Raw genomic sequence first — 25,646 nt, forward strand, 5'->3', positions numbered from 1 at the left:
TGTAGTCGGCACACATGTGCCACTTGCTATTTGCCTTTTTTACCAGCACTGGGTTGTTTACCCAGCTCGGGTAGTGAACTTCCCTTATGAAGTCTGCTGCGAGGAGTTTTTTGACCTTCTCGTTGACCGCCCTCCAGCATTCTGGGGCTAAGTTGCGTTTCTTCTGTCGAATGGGTCTGATTACAGGGTCAGTATTAAGTTTGTGATTTATAAGGTTGGGGTCAATGCCGGGCATATTAGAAGTGGACCATGCAAAAATATCTAAATTTTGAAGTAAGAAACTCACCATTTGGGTTCATAGAAGTTCTTGAACGGAAGCACCGATCTATAGCGTCCGAGCTGGGTCCGCATCTGAAGTTGGGATCGCGACCGTTTCTTCTATGGGCGCAGCTCGTTCTTCGCCTTGCTCCGTAGGCCGCTCCAGTTCGAGGCCGTTGACCACCTTAGTTTTTCCCTTTAGGGCGACAACATAGCACTCCTTGGTTTTTCCCTTTAGGGCGACAACATAGCACTTGCGGGACTCGAGCTGGTCGCCCCACGTTACTCCCTCACCAAAGTTTGTAGGAAACTTCATTGCCAAGTAATAGGTGGAGACCACTGCCCGTAGGACATGAGTGATTGGCCGGCCTATTATGGCATTGTATGGGGAGGGGGTCGCAACCACCAGGAAACCGTGGTTGAGTCTGACTGCACAAGGCCATGTGCCGACTTCCACTGGTACTGTTATTTTACCAAGGGGCCTGACTTCCTCTCCACTGAAGCCCACCAGAGGAGTGTTTGTAGGCTTCAGCTCGCTTCTCTGCAACTGAAGCTGGTCAAATGCCGACTTGAAGAGAATGTCCACCGAGCTGCCCGAATCAACAAACACGCTCCTGACTTCGAAGTCGTTGATCCTTAGTTTGATGACAAGCGCATCATCGTGGGGGTAGTGGACCCCTTGCACATCGTCTTCCGTGAAGAAAATCGGTTACTCCGTCTTTGGCCTCTTTGGAGGGTTCTGCTCTTCACGGGCAGCTTCACGAACTGACACCCGGGCTTATGCTGAAGTGCAACCCGCGACTATCGAACCTCCCACTATTACGTGGATGGTTCCCCGAACTAGCCTCTCCTCCGAGGGCTGTCTTTACGGCTGTTTGGCTGGCCTGCCGCTGGACTCGGGAGCATCCTTACAAAATTTCTCAAGTACCCACGACGGATGAGTCCTTTTATCTCGTCTGGGAGATTATTACAATGCTCGGTACTATGACCGTGGTCTCTATGGAAACTGTAGTATAAGTTTTTGTTCCTCTCGTTGGGGTTCCCTTTTAGACAAGGTGGCCACTTTACGTATGGGGCATCTTTGATCGTCATCAAGATCTCAGCCCGCTTTGTGTTTAAGGGTGTGTAGTCCATTCAAGCTGCTATGGGAGCTCGGAAGGGCTGTTCGGCTTCATCTCCCGAGCTAGATCTTTCCTCCCCATATCATCTGGGTTGGAGGGCTCGCCTTCCCTCTTCCTTTTCTCGATCCCGCTCTCGATTCTCTGGTTGATCTCTTCCTCTGTTCTCATGAATTTATCTGCGACTTTGAGGAATTCAGCTACAGTTGCCGGCTGGCTAACTACCGTGTGCCACTTGAACTCCTTGTGCGTCACTCCTCTCTTGGCTACCGCAAGCTGCACCGTGGGGTTTAGTCGTGGTATCTACAAGCACGCATCATTGAACCGCTTGATGTAGCCCCGGATGGACTCTCCTTCTCTCTGGACTACTCCGAAGATGCTTTCCCCGGTTCTAGTGCACCGCTTGCTGGTAACGAAATGTGCGGAGAAGACCTACACGAACTAGGTCCAGCTTCTTATCGACCCGGGGGCCAGGTTCCTGTACCAGGTGCGAGCCACCCCCTGAAGGTGGTGGTGAAGGCCACACACATGCACGATTCACTAGCCCTTGCTAGGTGCATTTGGGACTGGATGGCATCGACGTGGTCATTGGGGTCGAAGGACCCAACATACTTGTTTAAAGGGTGGAGTTTGAAGTCTCTGGGCATGGGGACTGCAAGGAGTTCTGATGAGAGGGGGGAAGGAACTAAGATAATAGGGGCAACTTTTACCTCGTCCGAGCTTGTCTCTTCTTTATCTCTGAGCTCGGGCAGGACACGGGTGGTAGTTCGGCGACTTCGCCGGAGTCTCCGTTGCTGAGTGGGCCTGGTACTGACGCTGCTGGCCTCTGTGTTTCCGAGCTCGATGGGCCTGTAATTTTGGTAGTCCACCGCTAGGATGCTGAATCGATTCTCTGTGGGCGGGAGCTCAAGCTTGGAGTGCCGAGGTGCTGACTTGGCGGGCAAGGGGGACAACAGTTGGTTCGGTAAAGGTTGTCTCGACAGGTAGAGGAAGGAGGACGTTCACGACGGGAAGGTTCACTGGCGCCACTATTCATGGCACATTCAGGCTGGGGATCCCATCCACCGGAAGGGGGATGGTGAACTGTCCGATGCACACCATGGGGACTTGAAGCTGTTCCCTGGGGTGTTCATCTCCGTGTTACATCCGGCATTGCTGGAAGAAGCCATGAGTGTTGGGGTTTCTTGGAAAAAAGGGGTTATAAGAGTTTTAGAGGGAGGCTTTTAGAAGCTTTCCTACAGACAATGTCAATTGATGGTGCGCAATCCGGCTAGTCCTAGCTGTCAATGACCTTGCCTCTGACTGGAGCAACAGGTGCCTGAAACGAAGAAGAAAGTGAGGATTCTCCGGGGATGAACCCGATGAGATTGCTCCGGAGCTCAAGTTAGTATTTTCTCAAAGGGAAGATCAAAACCAGATAACGCAAAGTTATCACATACCTCTCTTCTTGGGGGAAAGGGGGCCTTTTATAACCACCTCGCGCACTCACTCCCAAGCTCTTATCAAGTCGGGTATGATTATCTCTACGCTTCTGCCAGTTCGGGTGTCATCACCTCTACTGGGGCAGAACCGCCACTACTCTCCTTATCGGAGCCGTCTCTGTAACTAGAGATGGCGGTGGCAAGTGGCCATTGAAGTGCGGCTGTCAAGCGTCAGATCCCAAGTCAGTCAGGTGCGCCGTCTCAAGATACGGACTCTTTTGGTGTCAGGTACGGTACGGTTGTTCAATTCGGCATCCTGGGGGCGAAGTGCTGGAGTGGTGTGCGAGGTGAAGCCTTGAGTTCGAATAGGGGTGTGGCCCGAACTGCCCTGGAGCGGGCCAGTTCGGGTTGTTTCCGTTTGTGCTCGTAAGGTCCGGGGTCAATGGGAGAGTTCATGCTCCTAATGGAGAATTCGGACCGCTGGTTCCTTCTTTCGGAGCTCGCACTTTAGGCGTATTGTTGTGCCGAACTGTTGCCTTAACCACGTGTTGAGTGGTTATGAGGTCGGGCCAAATCTTCCGTAGTAGGTGGTTTTCGCTGTTATAATCGACTTATATCATTGTTGATGAGATTATTAATTTATTAAATTAATTTCAGCTTTCACTGATAAATTGTTTTTAACGTCATTATTTAATTTGCTTATTCTTTACTTGGATCATAACCCACGGTCCTCCAGCTATTGTCTTGGTATAAAATATAAATTAAGCTGTATTATTGGGGTCTGGACTGTTGGAATCACTGTTTTAATTTAGAACTCTTGCCCGAAGTCAATGAAGAAAATACAATAGTTTAAAGCTAAAATTAAGATGCAATCCATTTGTCATTTTATTTATTTCTTTATTTATCTGTTTTTTACATAACCAAGGTTTTCTCTATGGGCCGGAAAGCTGCTGCCGGGGAATATCCGAAGTTGATTGATATTTCTATTCGTACTCTTACTCTCAATTGATGGGAGACTGTAATGTTGTTTTCAGATGAAGAGATAGAAAAATCTTTAGATCCTTTGTAGTTTGCTTTCGTAGGAAAATATGTGTATGATCATCAATCTATGTCGGAGATTAGAAAGTTTCTTGTAACGACATTTGCTTTCAAAGCTGCAATAGAAGTGGTAGTGATCAAAAACTTTTTGTTTCAATTTCTTCAATGGATGCCATGCTTGGAGTTGGGTTGTGAGGTTCACATTTTGATATGTTTCTAGGATTTATATGGTTCCCATTTGGACCAATTTTCTAGGATTGCAGTTAACTTTTACAATGAATGGTTTATTCGTTCCATTGCCTAAGTTGCAGGGAGAGATTTGTGGGTTGATCTTGGGACTGTTCGACTTACCCGCATAATAGTCGCTAAGGTTTTCATGGAGGTTGATTTGTTGAAAGAAAACCTTAATATTGTTTGGATTGGTGTTGCCAAGGAAGGATTTTGGTAGAAGATTGTATATGAGGATCTTCCCAAATATGGTAGTTTTTGCTATAAACTTGGCCATGACTAGAAAGGAATTCCCTAACAGGATCAAGAAGGAAGGAAGGAAGTTGAAGGGAGATGGAGGTCAACCAACCGATAGTAAAATAGATCTTTCAGCATACTGACTGTTTAGTCCAAATGGATCTAATTCCATTTTGTGGTTCCTGTCAGTAATATATACTAGTTTGGATCTAGATGAAGTTGAAGCTGTGAAAGATGGAGGTGTTCAGAGTGATCATCTTACTACTATTGTACCTAATTTAGTTATTCAACCCCCGAGTACCATGGTTTTTAAAATTGAATCGGTGATTGAACTGGTCAGGGGTCCGGTTATCGATTCAAATGGTCAAACCGGTCGATTCAAACAGCTGGTCCGTTCTGACAAAAAAATTAAAAAATTGAAAAATGGTCAAAATCATTCGAACAGTTTAAACGGTTTGAATGGTTCGAATGATTAACTGGCCGGTTCAGCGGTTTTCTGACCAAAATCAACGGTTTTAGGAAAAAAAATGGTTTTAGAAGAAAACGGTTTTGAAAACAGTGCCGAGTACTAATAAATCCTTGGACAATATTCCTAAGGGTTGTAAAATGTCCCTACCTTTCCCGTCAAAACAAACATAGGCTAAGAATTGGCCCAATTGATTTTTTCACAAACTCCACAAATTGAAAGAAACATAAACTTGGGAGGGAGGGATGTAAAAGAAAGGGTTCAATTCCATTTCAGTGAGAACAGCATTCCTGCAGTCTAAAAACTCAACAAGTTGATACAGTGGTAATAGGGTAAAGAGGTCAATGGGTTGGGTATATCCAATAAAAAAAAAAAAAAAAAACTGATCAAATTGATTATGTTGGTTTTGATTCCGTATTTATTTGGATTAATAATTGGGTTGGGATTGGTTCTTGTTTCTCCAAACTGATTATTTAGTTAATAATGTAAGGAGGTCTTCTGGTTTTTCTTGTAATTTTGTTATTTTTTATGTCTAATTCGATAAGTTGCATAGATGGTATAGAAGTGGTTTTCGTTAAAAACACTTATTTCCTCAACATATAAGCGATTTATTATTTTACTGTCATTTTTGTTGAAGTTATTTTATAAAAAAAATGAAGTTCTAATATGTTATTCTCGTACGCTATTATCGATGTCAAGTATAATTGGGTCTAGTCGGGTCAGACCTGAGTAACCCGATTAACAATAGGATTGGTTCTGGGTTTGTCTTATGGAACTGATAAAAAACCTGTTTAAGACTGATCCACCCTGTCCTGAATCAGACCCGACCATTCAGTTATAGAAACCAAACTCAGCTCAATAATCCTTAGACTAAAGCCTAGTAAATGGGAGTGCCATTGAGAAAAAACCAACAAATCTGAGTAAATCATCGTAAGTTTGTAACTGGGAATTATGTGTCGTTGACATAATTTCACCTCCACCATCATTCCATTGACACTATGGTTGTGTTTGGTTTGAACAAAATAGTAGGGAAAGGTAGAAAAAACTTTACAAACCTTGTATAGATTTCCCTACATTTTTCTTCCTTTTCATACCTTTTTCTTCAAACCAAACATAGGCTAAGGGTGCAACTTGGGAATACTCGGGTTGAGCATTATTTGTTGAAATTTGAAGGGACCCAGCCCTTGGGCTCATTGCTCAAGCCCGATGAGAAGTGCAAATTCGTGTGTGCATTTGAATTTGCCAATTTGGTGACAAATGGGTTGAGAAATGTTTGTGGATGTTGGAAGACTAGTCTACTGCTTCAAGGTCCATAATTTGGAGGAATACCGATTCCTTTTCTCTCTACTTTTGGTGTGAATGGGTGGAGCTAAGATTAACCTGTTTTTTTCTGACTTGGGTGCGTAATTTCTAAATAAACTGACTGGTTTGAGTAATGGACTTAGGTGTAAATGAGAAGGATGGTACGTGGGTCATGGGCTTAAAATGAAGACATCAATCAATGCATGAAATTGCACAACCAGACCATTAATGATCCTCAGTCTCTGTTTGTCTGCTTTGCAAATCTGAATCAGATGTAGAATTTGGATCTAGTTCGCACTTGTGTACATTTGATTGGAATGAGTCAACTATGCATGAGAGTGCAAATGGATAGAGTGTAAACTATGATTTATTTTTGCTTCATGTTTATCTTTATTTTATTTTTGTTTGCAATGTAAACCTTAATCAAATAAAGATTTTGTACACAGTTCAAATTTGCATGCATTTGTTTGTAACTTCGAAGCAAAGGGAAACCGGAATTTACATAGAATTCATTTGTACTCCCATGCATTTACATCAATGGTTTGGGTTGAATCCGAACCCAAATATATTCTTGACACAAAACTCAGAAATCAGAACTAACACGTGCCAACTATTGATTGGAATAACTGGGTTTGACCAGAGTAGACCTGAATCCTGATTATACTAAAAAGAACTAATAATTAGTAAACCGTTTCAATGACAATGAAACATGTAGTTTTTTTTAACCAAAATTATCTTATGTACTGTACGCATTTTACCAATTTAGACATCAAATATAATAAAAATTAAAAGTCTTATGTATGTATTATTAAATACATATCAGTTCGGATCTTAATCCGTTTTGAATAGAAAAAAATGGTCCGATCCAATTATAATTTGGACCTGGGACACATAACTCGAACAAGAATTCATATGATTGGTTTGGCTCTGTTGGAAGGCCCGGCCCATTGACAGTCAAGTGGGCTAAGATAAACCTTGTGGAGCCAATGGGCCTCCGCTGCACCTAGCCCTATTCCCACCTCCGGGACCCAGAGTCCCTACACCCACTATGTAACTAGTACGTAGGAGAGAATCTTTGGGAACAAAAAACAGTTTTTACCTTTTGGATTGAGAGAGAAAAAGTAGGAGAATGTTTAGGAGTTGAAAACATGCCATAAGTCAAGCAGATTATTTATCAAAAAAAAAAAAACAGAGTAGATTATAGTGATTAGTTTAATAATGAAAAAACAATAAAAACGAAAAAGGTAAATGATAAAGACCCCTTCTACTGATGGGATATTGGGATGAATGACACAAATATCCTCTTAAACTTTTCTTTATGATAAAGGCCTTCTAAACTTTTACTTTCTGATAAATACCTCTAGTTAAATGCCAAAATATATTAAATTATTAAAATGCTCATCTGAATTTTCTTTATTTTCTTTTTCTCGTCCTTTTCTCTTAAAGGTTAATTGCAAAAAAAATTCATTTTCACGAAAGAATCATTTTATTAACGTAGAAAAAAGGATTTTATGTATCTTTTCATCGTAAAATATAAAAGTTATCCACTCCTTTCTTTATTAAATAATTAAAAAAAAAACAAATAAACCAAATCAAACCAAACCACAAATTTATACCTATCAAAAAGAAACTTGTACCAATTCATTTGAATATTGAATGTAGCTATAAATCTGCAAAGATCAATTAAAGCAATCGAGAGGGCTTCATGGTTATATTGAAAAAACCAGTCCAATCATAAATTGTTTAAATAAAAAAGGAAAGGATTGTTTGGGGGATTTAAAAAGAAAAAAAATATATTCTTTTAAGTTATCTGACAGAACTCTAAACTATAACATATAACAGAAGGTAGTATGTACCATGAAGTGAAAGTTGATAGGGGCATTTGTCACTTACCCTATAATATAGGAGGGGTCTTTGTAATTTGTAAGAAGAATACATCTCAGTTTGGAAGGAGTACAAATATATAGAATACAAAATCTTGTATTTTATATTATTTTATATGTATTTATACGGTATATATTTATATCCAAAAATTACAAAAAAAAAGAAAATACCACGTAGTCTCTCCCTCCTGGATCCTAAAATGCAGATAAAGTAACCTCATTATTAACTTATAGTTCGAAGACCAGAATCACAATCCCCGAAACTAAAAGTGAAACACAGAAAAGAAGTAGAATTTAACTTGATACTACTCGATGTATCATTTCATCTCTGTTGATTTGGGGAGCACAATTCATTGTTAATTCGTTTATGAGCATATGGGGAAAATACCAAGAATTCAATGGAATTTAGATCATCGGATGACTCGGATCTATTAACATTGTCGCCCCAACGAAAAAAAATTAAAGCAAAAACAAAACCAGGAATTAAATCGAATACTTGTTGTGTAAAAATAGATTTCCAGAAATCCTACTCACAGCCACAAAGGAGTAGAGATATTATTTTAGTTACAAACGAAAGGAGCAACATAAACAACAAGCAGAGAGAGAGAGAGAAGTGAGAAGGACAAAGAAAGGGAAGTCGAAAGGAAAACCCCCTTTCAGTTTTCACCGTCGATATGAGATCTGGGCAGCCAATCTGCCTGCATCCTGAGGCACTAACTGTCGCTGAGCCATCAGAGATTTATAAATTTCAATCAGCACTTTCTCATCATACTCCTTCAGGGAAGGCCTCCCGAACCCAAAGCCTGCTCCAACCGCGCCACCACCACCGAACCCAGCGCTGAACACCCTGGAATTGGCGAGCCCAAGCATTATCTTAACATACGCATCCCGAAGTCGGATGAGAAGCTTCTTGGGGGAGAGGTGGTGGAAGAAGCGGAGTTTGGGGGTGACCCTGATGCGCCAAAACCGCCTCCTTCGGTTGGAACCTGCCCCGGCGAGCTCCACCCGGATTTTTCGCCGGGGTCCAGCCCCGTCCAAACGCTCGTACTTCCTTCTCTTCCAATACCCTCTGAAGCCCTTGTATAAACTCGCGGGCACGCCTTCCATGTTACAATGTTCTCTTTCCTTCTTCGTTTGAGGGAATATCGGGAAGAGGGGAGACTAACTACAGAGGTGTCGGGAGAGGGAGAAAGAGAGAGAGGATTTCTTCGTAAACATTATAATAAAACTAATCGCTGATTCGCCGGGGAGGGAGGGTTGCGTGGTATCGTTGGTTTATGATTGTATTACAAAATTAACAAAAAAAAAAAAAAAAAAAGGAATGCAGGAAGGCAGTAATTAATAAGATCCAGAGTCTCACCCGCATTTCTCAATATTCAGTGTAGGTGAGGTCGTTGTCCAGTATATATTATTTAACGGAGGAGCATAGCACGTTCGGACATTCATTTTTATACAATTTGCGTCCACCATCGACCGTATGTATTACACTTAGTGGCCACGAGTGGAGGTGGAGCTTTTCTCCAAATATTCGGTTTCTAAAAAGTTCAATTGGGCTCGGCCTCAATCGAGCTTCAAGCCGAATTCGGGTCTGATTTTGTTTAGATTCCAATAAAACTACATTCGTAAGGCACGCAAATATAATCAAATTTTTGTAAATATAGATGCAAGTATATATATATATATATATATAATTTTATATATTTAAATAAAAAATAACTTTTATTTTACACAATGTTTGGCTCACAGTTGAAGTCAAGTTGAGTCAAATTTTTGATTTTAGTTAAATTCAAACTCAAATCTTTAATTTAAATTTAGCTCAAATCTCATAACTTAACTCGAATCCACTCCTAACTGCACTGTTGCTATGCTAAAAACTCAACCCTAAGATTAATTTTGTCACCTTGATTCAAAAGGTCTCACATGAGATGACAAGTCATTAGCTAATATAGTCCATTACCATAAAAGTATCGTCTATATACCACTTAAAAAGGACTAAAGCTCTAGTGCCTCTAGGCCGAACCATTAAAGTGCTTATTTAATAAGTAATTACTAATGCTTAAATTTACTAAAATATATTTATTTTAAACAGGAGTAATATAAGTATTTTTAAGATGACGTGGAGGATGAAGATGGGCTTGCAAACTAATAAGCACTATTTATTTTATGGTTTTTAAAATCGGATCGGACTGGACTGTCAAACCAGAAAAGCCAGGAACTGATTAGGTGATTGGTTCTGTTTTTCTTCAAAATCGGATTTTTGGCGAAAAACATTGATTTGGTCAGTAAACCGCTGAACTAGGCGATCGGACCGTTTGAACCGTTTAATGGTTTTAATCATTTTTTAATTTTTTTGTCAAAACGGACCAACTGTTCAGTTCAAACGGTTGGACTGTTCGACCCAAGAACCAGGCCCTTGACCGGTTCGTTGTCCATGTTGGTTTTAAAAACTTAGATTTATTTGCTTATTTTCAGGGCTTTTTTCATAAACATAAATTAAATGATTATCAGTGTGATTTCAATCCAAAATAAGTACTTTTCCAGAGATCAAAGCATCTATTAATTATAGATCATTAGCAATAGATCATGAGAATTGAACAAATTAAACTTTGCCTGCCATACTATGAGCAATCTTGTTGGACGATCTTCTAGTGTAGAGATATCCCATGATGGATCATGTTTCGCTAATAGAAGTTTAATTAGAGCTAAACAATCACTATCAAACGATAATGTGTATGAGGCTTAACTAACAGGCAAATTTAAGAGCATAGAAGAGAGCAAAAGCTTCATCTTTGTCGGTGGAGATTACTGGCAACTGAATAGCTCTACCCAAGACAAATTCTCCCTTAATTGCTATTCCTAATGACGATCCACATTAATTTTAAACATGTCGGTTGGGGGAGGGGACCAGCTACCTTGGCTGTCTACATGTTGTACTGGTGCAGTCGCTGGTCAGTGGGGAATGGGGATGTTGAAACGTGGGAAGAGTATTTCTTAAATTTGTGCATTAGCAGTAGAGATTACATCCGATCAGGGTTTTAAAAAGTGGATATAGAATTATTTTGGTCACCGGTTCCCGGGTTAAACAGTACGATCGGTCTTTCAGAATAGACAGACCATTCTGACTTAAAGAAGGGGAAATTGTCTAAAATTCATCATGTCATTAACTTGACGTTAAATAGACTAACGGGTGTTAATATATTACCATTTTAACCTTTATAAAAAAATATAAAATATATACAAAATGAATTAATGGGTATTACTATATTACCATTTTAATATTTAGACATGAAAAAGGAAAAAGTTTAAAAAATATATTTTCAAATAAAAAATACATAAAAACATAGAAATTACAAAAAGTATAAAAATTATAGAATATGAAAATAAAATAAAAAATTATTTTTAAATTATAGAAACTATAGGAATTGAAAAACAAAATCAGAAAATAAAAATTGTAGAAAAAACATGAAAATTTATAGAAAACACAGAAATTGCAAATAAATAACAAAAAATACAGATAAAATTTATAGATTGTAGAAAATAGAAAATGTAAAAAAACAGAAATTATAAAAGACATTGGAAATTATAACAAAACACTAAAAATGCAAAAAAAAAAAAGAATTGAAAACTGAAAAAGGCCATTTTTCCTCTGACTCACCATTCAAGGGTAATTTGGTCATGAAAATTTCTATTTAGGCTGACATGGACACCTCTGTAAGAAGCATTAACGGTGCACTAACGGAAGGAGAGTTTTGGAAAATAAAAACTTACTGACATGGTGAGTTTTAGACATTTTGAAAAGTTGTGGTGAGTTTAAGAGAAATATTGAAAACTCATGGTGAGCTTTAGACAATTCCCTTTAAAAAAATAACAAAAAAAACAGCCGAAAACTGTTGTCTAAGTTGATGGGTCTATGCTTCGACTGCCCAGGTCATCAGGTTGCTGACCAAATCTATAATTTTTGGCCCGGCAACTGTTTTAGGGTGAACCAGAACCAGCTTTTACTGACTAAATCAACATTTTTTTACAAATATATAACGGTTCTAAGGTAAAACGAAATCGATCACCTGACCAATACCCAGTTTTCCGGTCTGACCATCCAATCTGATCCGATTTTGAAAACCACACTCCAAAAGGACATTAGGTTAATAATTAAATCAAGGGGAGACTCCGAAAGGTAGTAGCTTAATGGCTTGGATTACTCAGTATCTACCGATCCACTTACTATATGATATAGTAAGTCAGAATTTCATGTACAAAAGGAAACCTGGACTTGCTTCTTTTTGTGCTAAGGTAATACATATACCCATCGTTTTATGCTATCTGTACATTAGACATGTGGCTTGCATTAAAAAAGGTGGCCATACTTTCTAGAAGTCAGTTTAGGCCATCTTTGGCTTCAAGAAAAAGGTAGGGAAAGGAAGGAAAACCTATACAAACCTTGCATATGGATTTTCTTAGCTTTTCATTCTTTCCCTTCATTTTCCTTCAAACTAAATACAGCTTGTGAAATTGAATGGGTTGTGGTATCTAGCCTGTGGGAGAGTTTAAATAGACCATTTTTTATTTTTTTTCCTAGTTTTTTAAAATTTAAAAAGAAAAATAAAATTGCATTTAAAGTATGTAGAATATATTGATGCCAATCCAATAGAGATTCAAGATCTACTACAAACAAGGCACTTAAAATTGGTAATTTAGCGGCAAATTTTGCCCTCCACTAACATATGACACATGGTATCTCGAAACAATTGGATGACACCCAGAACCACATATGCGACAACTTGCATTAGCCAAAATGGAGTCTCAACTAGCAACGTGGCATGTCGCCAACCTGGCGACCTGCCCCTAGTGCCGACTTGGCGACCTGCCTCTAATGCCAACCTGGCGACCTGCCCCTAGTGTTGACCTGGCAACCTGCCCTTGGTGCCGACTTGCCTCTAGCGCCGACCTGGTGACCTGCCCCTGTTGTCGACCTGGAGACCTGCCTCCACCGCCGACTTGGCGACCTGCCTCTAGCGTCGACCTGGTGATCTAGAAACGTGCTCACCGTCGATTTCTGCATGCATCCCATCACTCCTGGATCTTTCGGAAGTCAGCTCTCACACCAAATGTTCGAAAGAAACCGAATAAGGCACAAAGATTGGCCTACGTGCACAACTACCTCCGAGGACTTCGGAGGAGTTAGACACGTCCTCCCGGAGATCCCGGATGTGTTGCGTGATGTTCATGCCAAACAATGCCTATATAAAGGCCTTATCTCCAATTCCAGGGGGTAGATGCACAATTTAGTTCTTGCAACTCTTAAAATCTCTGATTCGTTAACTTAAGCATCAAAATGCCTACCCCGGGTAAAGCAACCCGAGCACTCTGACACTGTGTCCTTGTAGGTTGCATTAGAGCCACCTCTTTAGCTCATCACCATTCAACTACGCAACAGAGCCTTGATCCAGCTCGTCACCACTCAGATAGGCATCCAAGCCACATTCCAGGTAGGAATTATTCAGCTAGGCATCCAAGTCACCTGCCAGCCGGGGAGCTACCAAAATGTGCATCATCAAAGTCCAATGAAAAAGAAACAAATCAAAAATCCAAAAATAAGAAAACTGATTAGGTTACATATAATAAACTCTTGTATTCACTTTGTAGCAAATACCGCCCCAAGTCAAGTGCTGTAGCAATGAAATTTAGGTTGTATTTGGTACCTTTGTCACTTTTATTTGCAATGTTTTAGGTTGGTCAATACAAATTTTTTGAGAAATAGTCTTATTAAGTCGCATTAAATAACCAATTCTATTAAAAAAATTGAGGCATTGAATTGAGTGTTGATACTTATAATAGTAGGAACATTAAATTTAACGTTGCCTTAAAAAGCAACAATGATATATACTAAATGTTGTATTGATAATTCAAAGCATTTGTGGTAGAAAAGAAAACTATGTACTGATAAAATTTGTATTGACCATCCTAAAATGTTTCAAGCCGAAGTGACAATGATACAAAGTGATTTTTACATTATCCAAAACGAATTCAGAGCCTGCATTTAAGGTTTTGGTTCTTCAGCCCCAAATTGGGCTTTGATTTTCATGTTTGTATTCTTGCACTTTGTTCTGACATCTGATCTAGGTTTAAAGCTCAAGACTTCTTTTCATGTTTCTTTGATCATTCTTCTAACTATGGAGGAAGACACATTGACAGCCATAAACCAAATTCCTACTTAAACATGTTGATATTATATTGAACCACAAGTGGATCAAATTCGGAAAATACATATTATTGAGTCAGATTGGATCAAGATCAAGTTCAAGCAATCGGAGATACAAACCCGATCCATTCTTATCCTAAGGCTGCGTTTGATTTCGAGAAAAATTTGGAAAAAGAAAGAAATCTAATTTGTAAAGGTTTTTCTACCTTTTCCTTCAAACCAAAAATGGCCTAAATGAGGGATTACACTCTCCAAATATGCCAAAGAAGTCCCAACCCTGATGGAAGTGGGAATGGATACGAAACCACGTAACCAGTCAAAGGTCAATGGCAATCATAATTCGTGGCTTTATAATTAATTGCTTGGTAGAAAGTGACGTAAATTATCTTGCTCTTTAATTAAGTTAATGATAAAACCAATAAAAATAATTAATTATGTAACTAGAGAGGTATTTCAAAATATTTGAACGTTTACTCACACCATCTCTTTCACGTTGACGATGATAATGGATTTAAAGAAAATGACATCACATGGATGACACTTTGACCTTGGGCCTTTTCTTTTCAAACCAATAGATAACCCATTGGAAGAATAAAATTGGGCACTCATTATCTTTCACTTTACCTAAAAAATGGGGTTGAAAAAAAAAAAAAAGAGAGGTTTGGATGAAAATCGGATAGGGACATTATCCGAATCCTGTCCAATAAAAATCCAACAGATCCGAATTCCATCATATTAAAATATCAATAATCCAATTTAATTGGATTCAATCTGATTAAATGATTAACAGGGTATTTAAATCTGTCTTGAATAAGTAAGGTTTGAAATGAAATGAATCTGATCCATTTGCATTTGCAGCCGTAAGACCCCAACCCGCCCAAGTAGTAAAACAACTGAATAATTACAATTTTGTCTCCATGGTGGATCAGGTGGTTCTGTCGATTCTAATACTTGGCTGTCAGTCTGTCATTTGTTGCCCTCAGCCTGGCGCCGCTTAACATATAGCAATTCGGATTCAACAAATAGATGGTATCTAGGTGTGTTAATGGACTGATTTTGGGTTGGATCCGTCGAAATTAAAATCAATTTGGACGAATTAGATGAACTAACAACACATTGAATTTGACCAGTCTAGAGTTAATGGTCCAAAGTATTTATTAGATTGGATTGGACCTGGTTTATTCATAATGAAATTATATTAGATTGGGTTGGATTGATTCAATATATAGTGCATTGATGGAAGATAAAATATCGGTGTCAATTGACCAGGTTTGCATTAAAATTAATTTAAATTGAAACAAATTTGAATAGATTGGACAGTCCAGATGTTGAATGGGATCGATCCAAAATGGTAAAAAATATTCGTTGTTTGGATTGGACCTGATTCCTTTGTAACAGACTCACAATGGACTGGATCAGATTGGACCAACTCTAATCCAATTGACACCAAGGACAAGTTTGACAAACCCGATCTAGGGGTGTTCGCAGTCCGGTTTAGAGAATTTCTCAAGCCAAACCAACAAATTATGGTTTGGAAAATTCTCACACCAAACCAAACTGTTTTATTACGATTTGGTACAGTTTCTAATACAGTTTGGGGACTTTACATTATTCTATGCTTTATTTGGACTACAAAACTAATATAAAGAAAAATTAATTAATAAAACAAGAATAACATAGATATCAATATCAATAAGAGAATAACCAAATAACATAGTAAACCATAGAGTTTGACAAATTCAAAAAGTGTTTTTTTTTAAGTCACAACTCTCAAGCATAGAGAATACATATCCAAAAGATAGTATTTTGGTCACTTCAAAATAAATCACTCGTCCACATATCCAGAAGTGCTAATAGGGGCCAATGTGATAGTGCTAATATCCGTATACCAAGAAAATTGAAATAAATCAAAATACAATGGAAAGTATAAAATCATTGTATTAAAATCATGAACATGAAATAATGAAGAAAAGACAAACTATTACCACTCTTTTTCTCAACATCATCCAACTTTTCTTTAATATTAAACGGTTGTGGAGATGCCCGAAGCCAATCTCAGATGCAATTATAGAAGCAAGAATTGTCAACACATCACATGCTACTTGTGAGAGGATAGGGAATCTTAAGCTATTGAGTTTCCACCACAACAAGATATCAAATGAATCATTAGCACACTCTATAACATTTCAGCCAAATACTTATCGAATTCTGATTTACTATCCCCACTTTCTTTTCCAGCCTTGTGCTTTTTATACAGAGAATAAATCATTTGTGTATTTTTTTAGGGTTTTTCCACATTAGCATCAATTGACACCCCATTCTGTGAACTACTTGAGGATCCACTGTCACTTGGATGAGAAGCTAAATTTCTGTATTCCTTAAATAAAGCATACAAGCTTTGCTTCACACTTTTGTTTACTGCAAATGATTTATCAGTTTTATACATTTGAGAGATCCCAAATTCTAAATAATCAAATTTATATGTAGGATAAAACACCAGTGGAATAAATAATATCACATTTTAATTTCTCTGGGTTCCCCCAATATTTGTTACACTTGTCCTTTATTTTCCAAGCCATAGAACTAAAATAGACATCATCACTTTGACACCATTCTCTTAATAAGCAATCAACATTGCTAATTTCATGAAAATAGGCATTAGAAGTGACATATGATGTACATGAAACATGCATAGTAACATCAAAGAAACATTCCAACAATTTTGTCAGGTGCCTAACTGATGGAGTGTAATCCGATCGGTCTTATCTGTCAGCGATTTTGCCTCTGACTGGAGCGAAAGGTGCTTGAAATGGGGAAGAAATCGAGTAGTCTCCGGGGAGGAACCCGGTGAGAGTGCTCCGAAGCTCAAATTAGTATTTCCTCAAAGGCAAGATAAAAAACCAGATGGCACAAAATTATTACGTACCTTTCTTCTTGGGGTGAAGATGGCCTTTTTATAACCACTTCGTGCACTCACTCCCAAGCTCCTGTCAGGTCGGGTATCATTACCTCTGCACTTCTACCAGCTCGGGTGTCATCACCTTTGCCGGGGCAGACAACCACCACTGCTCTTTGTCGGAGCTGTCTCTGTAACTAGAGGTGGCCGTGGAGGGTGGCCGTTGAAGTGCGGCTGTCAAGCGTCAGATCCTAAGTCAGTCAGGTGCGCCACCTCAGGATCCGGACTCCTTTGGTGTCAGGTACGCTTATTCAGTTCGGCGGCCTGGAGACGAAGTGCTGGAGTGGTGTGCGAGGTGAAGTCTTGAGTTCGGATAGAAATGTGGCCAGTTCGGGTTGTTGCCCTTTGCACTTTTCATAAGGCTCGGGGTCAAAGGGAGAGTTCGGACTCCTTTTGGAGAGCTTAGACCGCTGGTTCCTCCTCTCGGAGCTCGCGCCTTGAGCATACTGCCGTGCCGAGCTGTTGCTTCTGCCAGGTCACCCTCGGTTACTTCCACGTATTGGGTGGTCAAGAGATCGGGCCAAATCTTCCTCCATCACTAACCTTATCCCAATCAGCATCTAAAAGTATCCCTTCATCCATACCAAGTTCAGTTCCAAAGTAAGGATCATGCTCCTCATATCTTTCAAAAGCTTTTTGAAATCTTTGGGTAATTTCTAATATCAAGTAAGTTGAATTCCATCTAGTGGGGACATCAAGGCACAATAAACTCTTACTTTTATTTTTCCTCCTCAACACATAATTTGAACTTTTGTAATCTAGATGGAGACTGAATCATTTAGTAGCTCCAAACCATCATTCAAAACCAAATTCATGATGTGTGCAGTACATCTCATTTTTGCGTTTGATTACTTTTCTCCTCTAACCCTTTTTTCCCCAAAATGCTGATTTCAAGATTAGATTCCGCGTCAATGCTGGAACAATCCAGATAATGTGAACAAGGTTGGGTTTGGTCCATTGCTCTCTTAAGTCTTATCCTTGACCTACATACCTCAGTAACGGACAACGAGCATGATGGCCGAGGGCCTGAGGCTATACCATTATGGCATTATTTCATCCTCAGATTCATAACTCAACTCAATTCAAGATTTTAAGGCACCAGGATACACGCAACAACGAACAAAGCCACACTCCACACATCCTATGGTGTTTGGACCATATATGGAGGCCGGTCTATGCATGCTTTGGATTCCTGCAGTAGTAGGAATGGAAATTAACTTTGACAAATGTCAAACCCAGCTATTTATGTGGATATGGGGCCTCCAGCAACTTTTCTCCTTGTTGTTTTCACGTGGGAATCTGGACTTAATATTGAGCAACTCAATAAAAACAATAGCTGCATGATTGTGTGGCTGTGCGTTGAATCTTGAAATCGTTTGGATTTGTCTTTTATACATTCTCGAAAGTCAAAAGTAAAACCAAACCGTGAAAGGAATCACTTTGGTAGCTCTCTGATTAGCCTGGGGCGCCAGGGCCAAAGTCTGATGAGCTTGGCCCTGTCCATTTATTGAATCCTACAATATTAAGGGTGTTCATGGCTCGGTTGGATGTAGTTTAGAGAAAAGTTCAGATCAAACCAATAAATTACTGTTTTCAGAAATTTTCAAATAAAATTAAACCGTTTTAATATAAAAATCAAATTAGATTAAGCTGTAATAATATGGTTTAGCGTGATTTCTAATACGATTTGAGAAACTTTGAATCACTTAATTAGAAAGCCCAAATAGTTTCCTTACAAATTAAAACTTTTATTTTATTATTTTTTATAAAATAAAAGAATTTGTTATATATTTATAATTGTATACATTATATTATATATGGTTTACAGTTTAGTTCAGTTTACATAATCCAAAAAACCAAAACCATAACCGTAACTTATCAAAATATGAAACCTAACCAAACTATTTGATTTTGTTTCATCCGGTTTTGGGATTTGAATCAAACAATCAATTCTGTTTTCTATACTTTGCAATTTTGTTTCAAATATATTTCTGTATATGCTTTTGTTTGTTTTTTTTTTGAAATATATCTATATATGCATGGCCTTACAAATTGATTCTAATTTTTGAGCTGAAATGTTTAGCTGTTAGTACAATAATTGAGCTGAAATGTTTAGATACTCTAGTCATATTCCGGTTTGCGTCAGATCTTTTGAAGCTGAAGCCTATAAGGCAGTTATATTCATTAATGCATGGAACTTAATAATTGTATGACTTGAACCTATTTTGATCCTGCAATTCTTAGACTGAGCACTGAGCAATCAATGAGTTGTTTCGGGTTAGGGGTGTTCATTATACGGTTTAAACCGTAAAATCCAACCGAAGCAAACTGAATTTGTGGTTTGGTTCGGTTTTATGAATTTAAAAAACCGTTCTGACATATAAGGGTAATTTTTTGTCCTAAATATCAATAAAAATAATATTTTTATAAAATAATAAAAATGAAATAACTTTTTAAGAAAAATATGAAGGATGGGCAATGATACTGTTCATCGTCTTCCTCTGCATCCTCTTCTTCCCTTCTTCCGCCTCCTCTTACTCGTATGCGTCGCCGCTACCATCATCACCCTCGTCAGCGAAACTGACCACATTGTCGGAGCCAGCCGCGGCTGGAATCCTAGAATCAACTATACACTCTGGGCCAACAATCACACATTCTATATCGGTAACCTCATCTGTTAATGCCTCCCCCCCTCCTCGCAATCCCTGATAAAACCCCTAAAACCCCACCTTCAGATCTCACGAGACGGATTACGACAACTGCACCACTTACGGAGCTGTCGAGAACTGGAGCAGAGGCAAGGACTTCATGCCGCTTGACAAGGCGAAACGTTATTACTTCATCTGGCCCAACGGTTGCTATAACGGCATGAACGTCTCCATCCTCGTTCACCCTCTCTCTTCCTCGCCAACAGCTGCCATTTCTTCTAACCATTCATCATCCCATGACAGCTCCAGTCAAGATGTCTTCCTACCAGGATTGTCGTTTATGGGGCTCTGCTGGTTTCGTGCGAGAGAGCAAAGAACGAAGGGCAGATGAAAGCAATGAACAGTGTATTGCCCTTTTTTTATATTTTTTTAAAAAATTTACCTTATTTTAATTATTTTTAAAAATATTATCTTTTATTCTTTTATTGATAATTCTGCAAAAAACCCATTTAAAAATATGATTTACGGTTTCCGGTTTGGTTTATTAAATTTTATGAACCAAACGAACGACAGTCAACACTCTTGACAGAGCCGAGACTCTCTCTCTCTCTCTCTCTCTCTCTCTCTCTTCTTATTATTCATCGACTCACCTCCGGCTACTCCACCACTGTCGCTGACTCGCTGCTCCCGTCTCCCTCTCATAAGTGTCATTTCTCTTCCAAACCTAACAAAACACCCCTTCGCCGTAGTCTACCCTCTTCCTCTGTTCATCTGAAACTTATTCACCCTAGTCCGACTGGCTGCTGCAATATCTTTAGTCTTTATCATCTTCCCATCTCCTCTCTAGTTTATTCTCTTATTTGAGAAAGAAAATCCCGAATCAGTGAGGTACATTTAATTGTGAACACATAGGAGCATAATTAGAACTGGAAATCTAGAATTACAAGAACAAAATTCGAATTCGGGCTTGAGAGACAGGTAAAATTCTAAAATATCAAACAATTTTAGAATTTTGGGCAAAAAATTTTAGGATTTATTTACATTTTAATTATATGTTTATATATGCATGTTTTTAGCATTAGAATGCAGATGTTTTATATGAGAATGTTTTTATTAATGTTGAGATTTATTTAATTGATTATTTTACATGAAAATGCAGATGTTTTATATGAGAATTTTGGACAAAAATTTAGGATTATTTTGGTTTTGTTATGCACTGTGTACGTTTAAATTTTCAACAATAAACTGATTTAATGTTATTGCAATTTTATTAACAGATTTGTATATAAAATATATTCTATTGTTCTTTGTTCAAAAATTGTGTAGGTCATAATTGTTAATATAATTCATGATTAACATATTTATGATTTATTAATTATTTTAATAATTAAATGTATATGATTTATTAATTAGTGAATTCTATAATGGTTTTCATATGTTTTCCATTTTACATTTAATAATGGTTTAGATGTTTTCCGTTTTAGATGTTGGGTTAGACTTTTCACTACGGTGTCACCCTCAGCTTGTGGATCTTGCAGTGTAAGTTCAAATTTATTATTAAATGTTCATTTTTTTATTTAATTTGTGAACTTGTGCTGTTTTATTAGATGTCGAAAAACGGTGACACTCCGCAAACAACAAGAGGACAAGTACTGGCTCTCAATAAACTCTTGAAACGAATACAAATGCAATTTCATAAATCAAGGAAAAAAATGAAGGAGAGAGCAGTGTTAGGTTTTAATCTCTATTAAGTGGGCTTACATATTCAGTGAAACAATTACATTAATGGGCTATCTTGTAAATGGGCTAAATCAAGTGATTCATTTAGACAAAACCTGTAGACTTCAACAAAAGGGTATGGGGCTTAATGAGTGGATACCACATTTTGGCTCATATAAGCTTAATGGGATCTTATTAGGTCAAAATATAAAAACTCCTAGGTTATGGTTCCCAATATGTTAAATCATCTAGTCGCCCTCTTGTTCTACTCCATTAGAATCAAGAGGTGAGAAAACCTAAGGAAGAAAGAAGATTTAATTGAGGAAAACCACAATCGACCTACCATTGATTCATCACTCATTCCGCAAGGGTTTCTACCACTACGATGGATACAGGTATGTACGTTTAAACCTCCTTTATAACTGCAGCATGATATTCTTTGGGATGCAACATGGCTTCTTGGTATGATTCTACAAGATTAAGGATTGGTTTGTTCCCCTTTATTTATTCTTACAAGCAGATGTATGGTTGCATTTTATAAAGTTCTACACAAGTGATGGTCTACATAAATGTAAGTGCAATTATTGTAGTCAAGTGTGCAAATGTGATCCTAGGCTCAATGGCACTAGCACACTTAGAGGGCATTTGGGTAGGTGTCCAAAGTGTCCATTTAGCAATGTCAATCAACCTAGTTCTAAGCAAATAGAACTGAATTTTCAACCATCTTCAAAGGTTTGTAGAGTGAAATCAAAGGTACCTTGAGTACTTGGAAATTTGATCAAAATGGGATTAGAAAAGCACTAGCATACATGATCATTGTTGATGAACTTCCTTTCAAATTTGTTGAGGGTCAAGGGTTTAGATATATTTGTAGTAATATGCAACCAAGGTTATATGTTCCTTCATGAATAACAATTGCATGAGATTGCTATGAAATATTTGTGAAAGAAAGGTTGAAGCTAAAAAGTTTTTTGAGAGTAATTGTAGAAGGATTTGCCTAACCACTGACACAGCATTTCTTACAAAGAATCAACTATATGTATCTAACGACTCATTTTGAAAGTTGATAATGATTGGAAATTGAACAAAAGAATATTAAACTTTTATCAAATTTCTAGTCATAAAGGTGAAGCCATTGGTAAGGCAATTGAGAAGTATTGAGAAATTGATAATGCAAGCTTCAATTGATAATGCAAGCTTCAATGATGTTGTCATTGTTTATTTGAAGAAAAAAAAATTAATAATTGAAAAGGGAGTGACTTAAAGGGAGGAATTTACAAACATCCACCCATGGCTGTATGCACACTATTCTCAACTATAACCCCTACAACTTCAGATATCTGGGTAGTTTCTTTGATAAGGTCGCACCAACGTCAAATATTTAGGGTTATTTTATTTTAATTTTTATTTTCCAGAAGGTGGTTAGAAGAAGCTCTTGAAAAAAAAAAAGAAGACCCGCTACTCAGTTGTTAATAGTAGCTCTCTGATTTTATGTCTACTAAACCTAATATTCTAAAACAAAAAAGAAGGAAGAAGAAGATGGAGACAAAGGGAATAGAGAAACGCCTAAGAACAAAATCCTTAGGAGCAACAAATCTTAAAGGGAAGAACGAAAAAGAAAAATAAATTTGAAAATTTTCATCATTTGGATTTTATTTTAAAATTTTGAGAAATAGTGAAAGACAAATTCGATGTATCATTTTTCTATTAGTATTTCACAACTGTCAATTGATTGAAAAATGTCAATTAGCTAAATTATAAATGAGAGATAAGAGCAACGGAGTAACATATTAATCACAAAGAGATGACCATTCAGTTTCACAAGTGGGCCCCAATTTACAAGTGAATGGTTTAATTTATTTTATTAAAAAACATACAAAAAAAATATTAACAATTTTAAGATATCCCTCCTTTCTCGAATCCGAAAACTAATTATTACAAAAACATTTTCTAAAAAATCAGGACCACTAATTGTCATTTTTATTAACGATTCCGTTTATTTGCTGATGTAGCACGCATGACACATTAACATAAACGAAACGGTAGTAAACACCCAGTCCCAAGCAACCTGAAAATTTGCAAAGACAAAACGAGTAATTCCTATTCATATCCGCCATCAATAATAACATTTCCAAGGGATAAAACTTCCACAATATAAATTACCAATTCCAATTCCACTACTAAAACCATTTACAGGAAAGGAATCAGAATAAGGGATATACATCTTTAGGCCTTCCGAGCTTTCTTGGGAGTGGAGTTCGAAGACTTACTAGACACAGAGATGGAAACCTTTTTCTTAGGCGTTGAAACCTTCTTCTTCCGACCATCGGGAGTCTTAACCTGACTTAGCCTCTTCGTCTTCACCAATTTCGCCGAATTCTTCCCCTTAGGCATCAATGTTTTGCTTTTACCCGTGGGAGTTGATGATAGCTTCTTCGACACCCTCATCTTCGCTGTTTCCACCCCCTTATTCTTCTTTACGGTCTTCTCCGTTCCACTCTTCCCCTCCGCATTGCTCTTCTTCTGCTTTTGTTTGATCTCAAATGCAAAGCACTTTGCCTTTTCGATCGGAGAGATCTTAAATGAGTTCTTGACCTTCACCAACCTCTCCGATTTCGAGAATTTTTTCAGCTGCACAGACAAAACCTTCTTGAAATTTGGGGGAAGTTCTGTTTTGTACTTGTCTTCGATGAACTTAGCAATGGCATATTGGCTCGAACCCGTTCGATCTTTCAGCGAAGATATGGCTTCGGTAATCATCTGGAAAGACAACCCCCAACGTTAGACAAAAACGAGAAATGAAAAATGAGGAAGTGGAGGAAATAAGGAGAAAACAACCTGAAAGTAAGGGGGATGGAGAGATGAAGGGAGCTTTGAAGATTTAGACTTCGACTTCTTCGTCACGGTGGGAACTGCACTCGCTTCTTTCGCCATTTCTTCGTGAAACCCAAACGATTGCGGATGATTTCAAAAATATTTGAATAATTTTCAGCCAGAGAGTGAACCAGATTTAAAAGGAGCTGCACATGATAAATGAGGTAGTTCAATTTTATTGGCTACGTACAAAGTAAACGGATCGAGCCAGCCAACAACTACCAGCCCTCCCAAGTTTGTTGATCCGACGCTTCTCATTGAGTTTCAATTTTACTTTTACAAAACCGGAAGCGTTCAGTCTTCGTGCCCGTTTGGGAGGGCTTCCGCACAGCAGCTTCTTGCGTTTCCGAAGGAACCTTATTGGATTTTAATGTCATTAAAGATTAAATCGTTTGATTGGTCAATTATATGACAAACTACATATGAACACATGTTTTGAAAAATAGCTGTTGTTTTATTAAAACTAGTTTTAACTTGTTACATTGAAAAATTACAAGATTTTTTTTGAGTTTTTTAACTAATGAGAGTATGGAGATTTGCTACCATGCAATGCATACGTGTGTGGAGTGCAATGAGACACACTTTGCTCGTCGTTAGTGTGATCAATGGCCACGATTTGATTGGGTGTGGCTTTGGCTTTTTGGTGCAATGTTCTCCGTTGATGTGATCAATGGCCATGATTTGATCGAGTGTGATCAAGAGGCACAATTCAAATTTAATAGTCATTAACTGTTAAATACATTTTCTACGATCACAATGTTTAAAATTGTGATTGTTCAAAGTGTCTTTCTCTGAAGCAACACCTTCCTATGCTTTATAACTCTTTAGAGACTATTTAATGAGCGTGAATCAAGCATTCTATACACAATTTTGAAAAAATCACTTTCTTTTTCAATCTTAGTCCGATCTATTACTGTCTCATAGAAAGTTTCTTCGGAGACTTCTCAACTTTGCTGGTTGCATATTCTCGCCCTAAGTTCTATTGTATCCTGGGAATGGATTTGCTTGTAACCCAACAACAAACTCAATGAAACTAAGTGGAACAAATAATGTTCTAAAGACAATGTCTTCAGACGTGGCTCAAAGCTTCTCCTCCAAGTTTCAGTGACCCCATTTCCCAACAGACCCTATCCCCACATGTAAAAGGCATAAGTATGTTTGGTATAAATTCTGAATGCACACAACCAAATGCCATTTTTATGACTATTGAGTGAAGTTACTCCAACTGAACATGCATGCTCAGCCATCGCCGCTTCTTTCTAATTGCAGAATCTCTCCCAAAAGTCGGGGTGTCAATTG

General features: G+C 38.1%; 1 protein-coding gene and 1 long non-coding RNA gene across 3 annotated transcripts; one reads left to right on the plus strand and one right to left on the minus strand.

Moving 5' to 3' along the window:
• The first annotated feature begins 20,420 nt into the window (after positions 1 to 20,420).
• LOC148867644 (uncharacterized) lies at positions 20,421 to 22,449 on the plus strand. The gene is made up of 2 exons (XR_016109489.1): positions 20,421 to 20,732; positions 21,239 to 22,449. It is a non-coding gene; the product is annotated as an uncharacterized LOC148867644 (long non-coding RNA).
• Positions 20,568 to 24,677, minus strand: LOC148867645 (histone H1-like). 2 transcript variants are annotated; one of them, XM_088975992.1, is made up of 3 exons: positions 24,312 to 24,501; positions 23,744 to 24,233; positions 20,568 to 20,607 (listed from the first exon to the last, which is right to left on the minus strand). In XM_088975992.1, the coding sequence occupies exons 1-3, from the start codon at positions 24,405 to 24,407 to the stop codon at positions 20,603 to 20,605; spliced, it is 591 nt and encodes a 196-aa protein (XP_088832118.1). In that variant the 5' UTR covers positions 24,408 to 24,501; the 3' UTR covers positions 20,568 to 20,602. The 2 variants fall into 2 exon arrangements, with proteins under 2 accessions (XP_088832118.1, XP_088832117.1); XM_088975991.1 differs by lacking the exon at positions 20,568 to 20,607 and adding an exon at positions 23,257 to 23,541 and having other exon boundaries at positions 24,312 to 24,677.
• Between the last annotated feature and the right edge of the window lie 969 nt (positions 24,678 to 25,646).

The sequence above is a fragment of the Nelumbo lutea genome, chromosome 3 (assembly GCF_056320005.1).
Source record: "Nelumbo lutea isolate HS-2025 chromosome 3, American lotus-T2T, whole genome shotgun sequence".
Lineage (NCBI taxonomy): Eukaryota > Viridiplantae > Streptophyta > Magnoliopsida > Proteales > Nelumbonaceae > Nelumbo > Nelumbo lutea.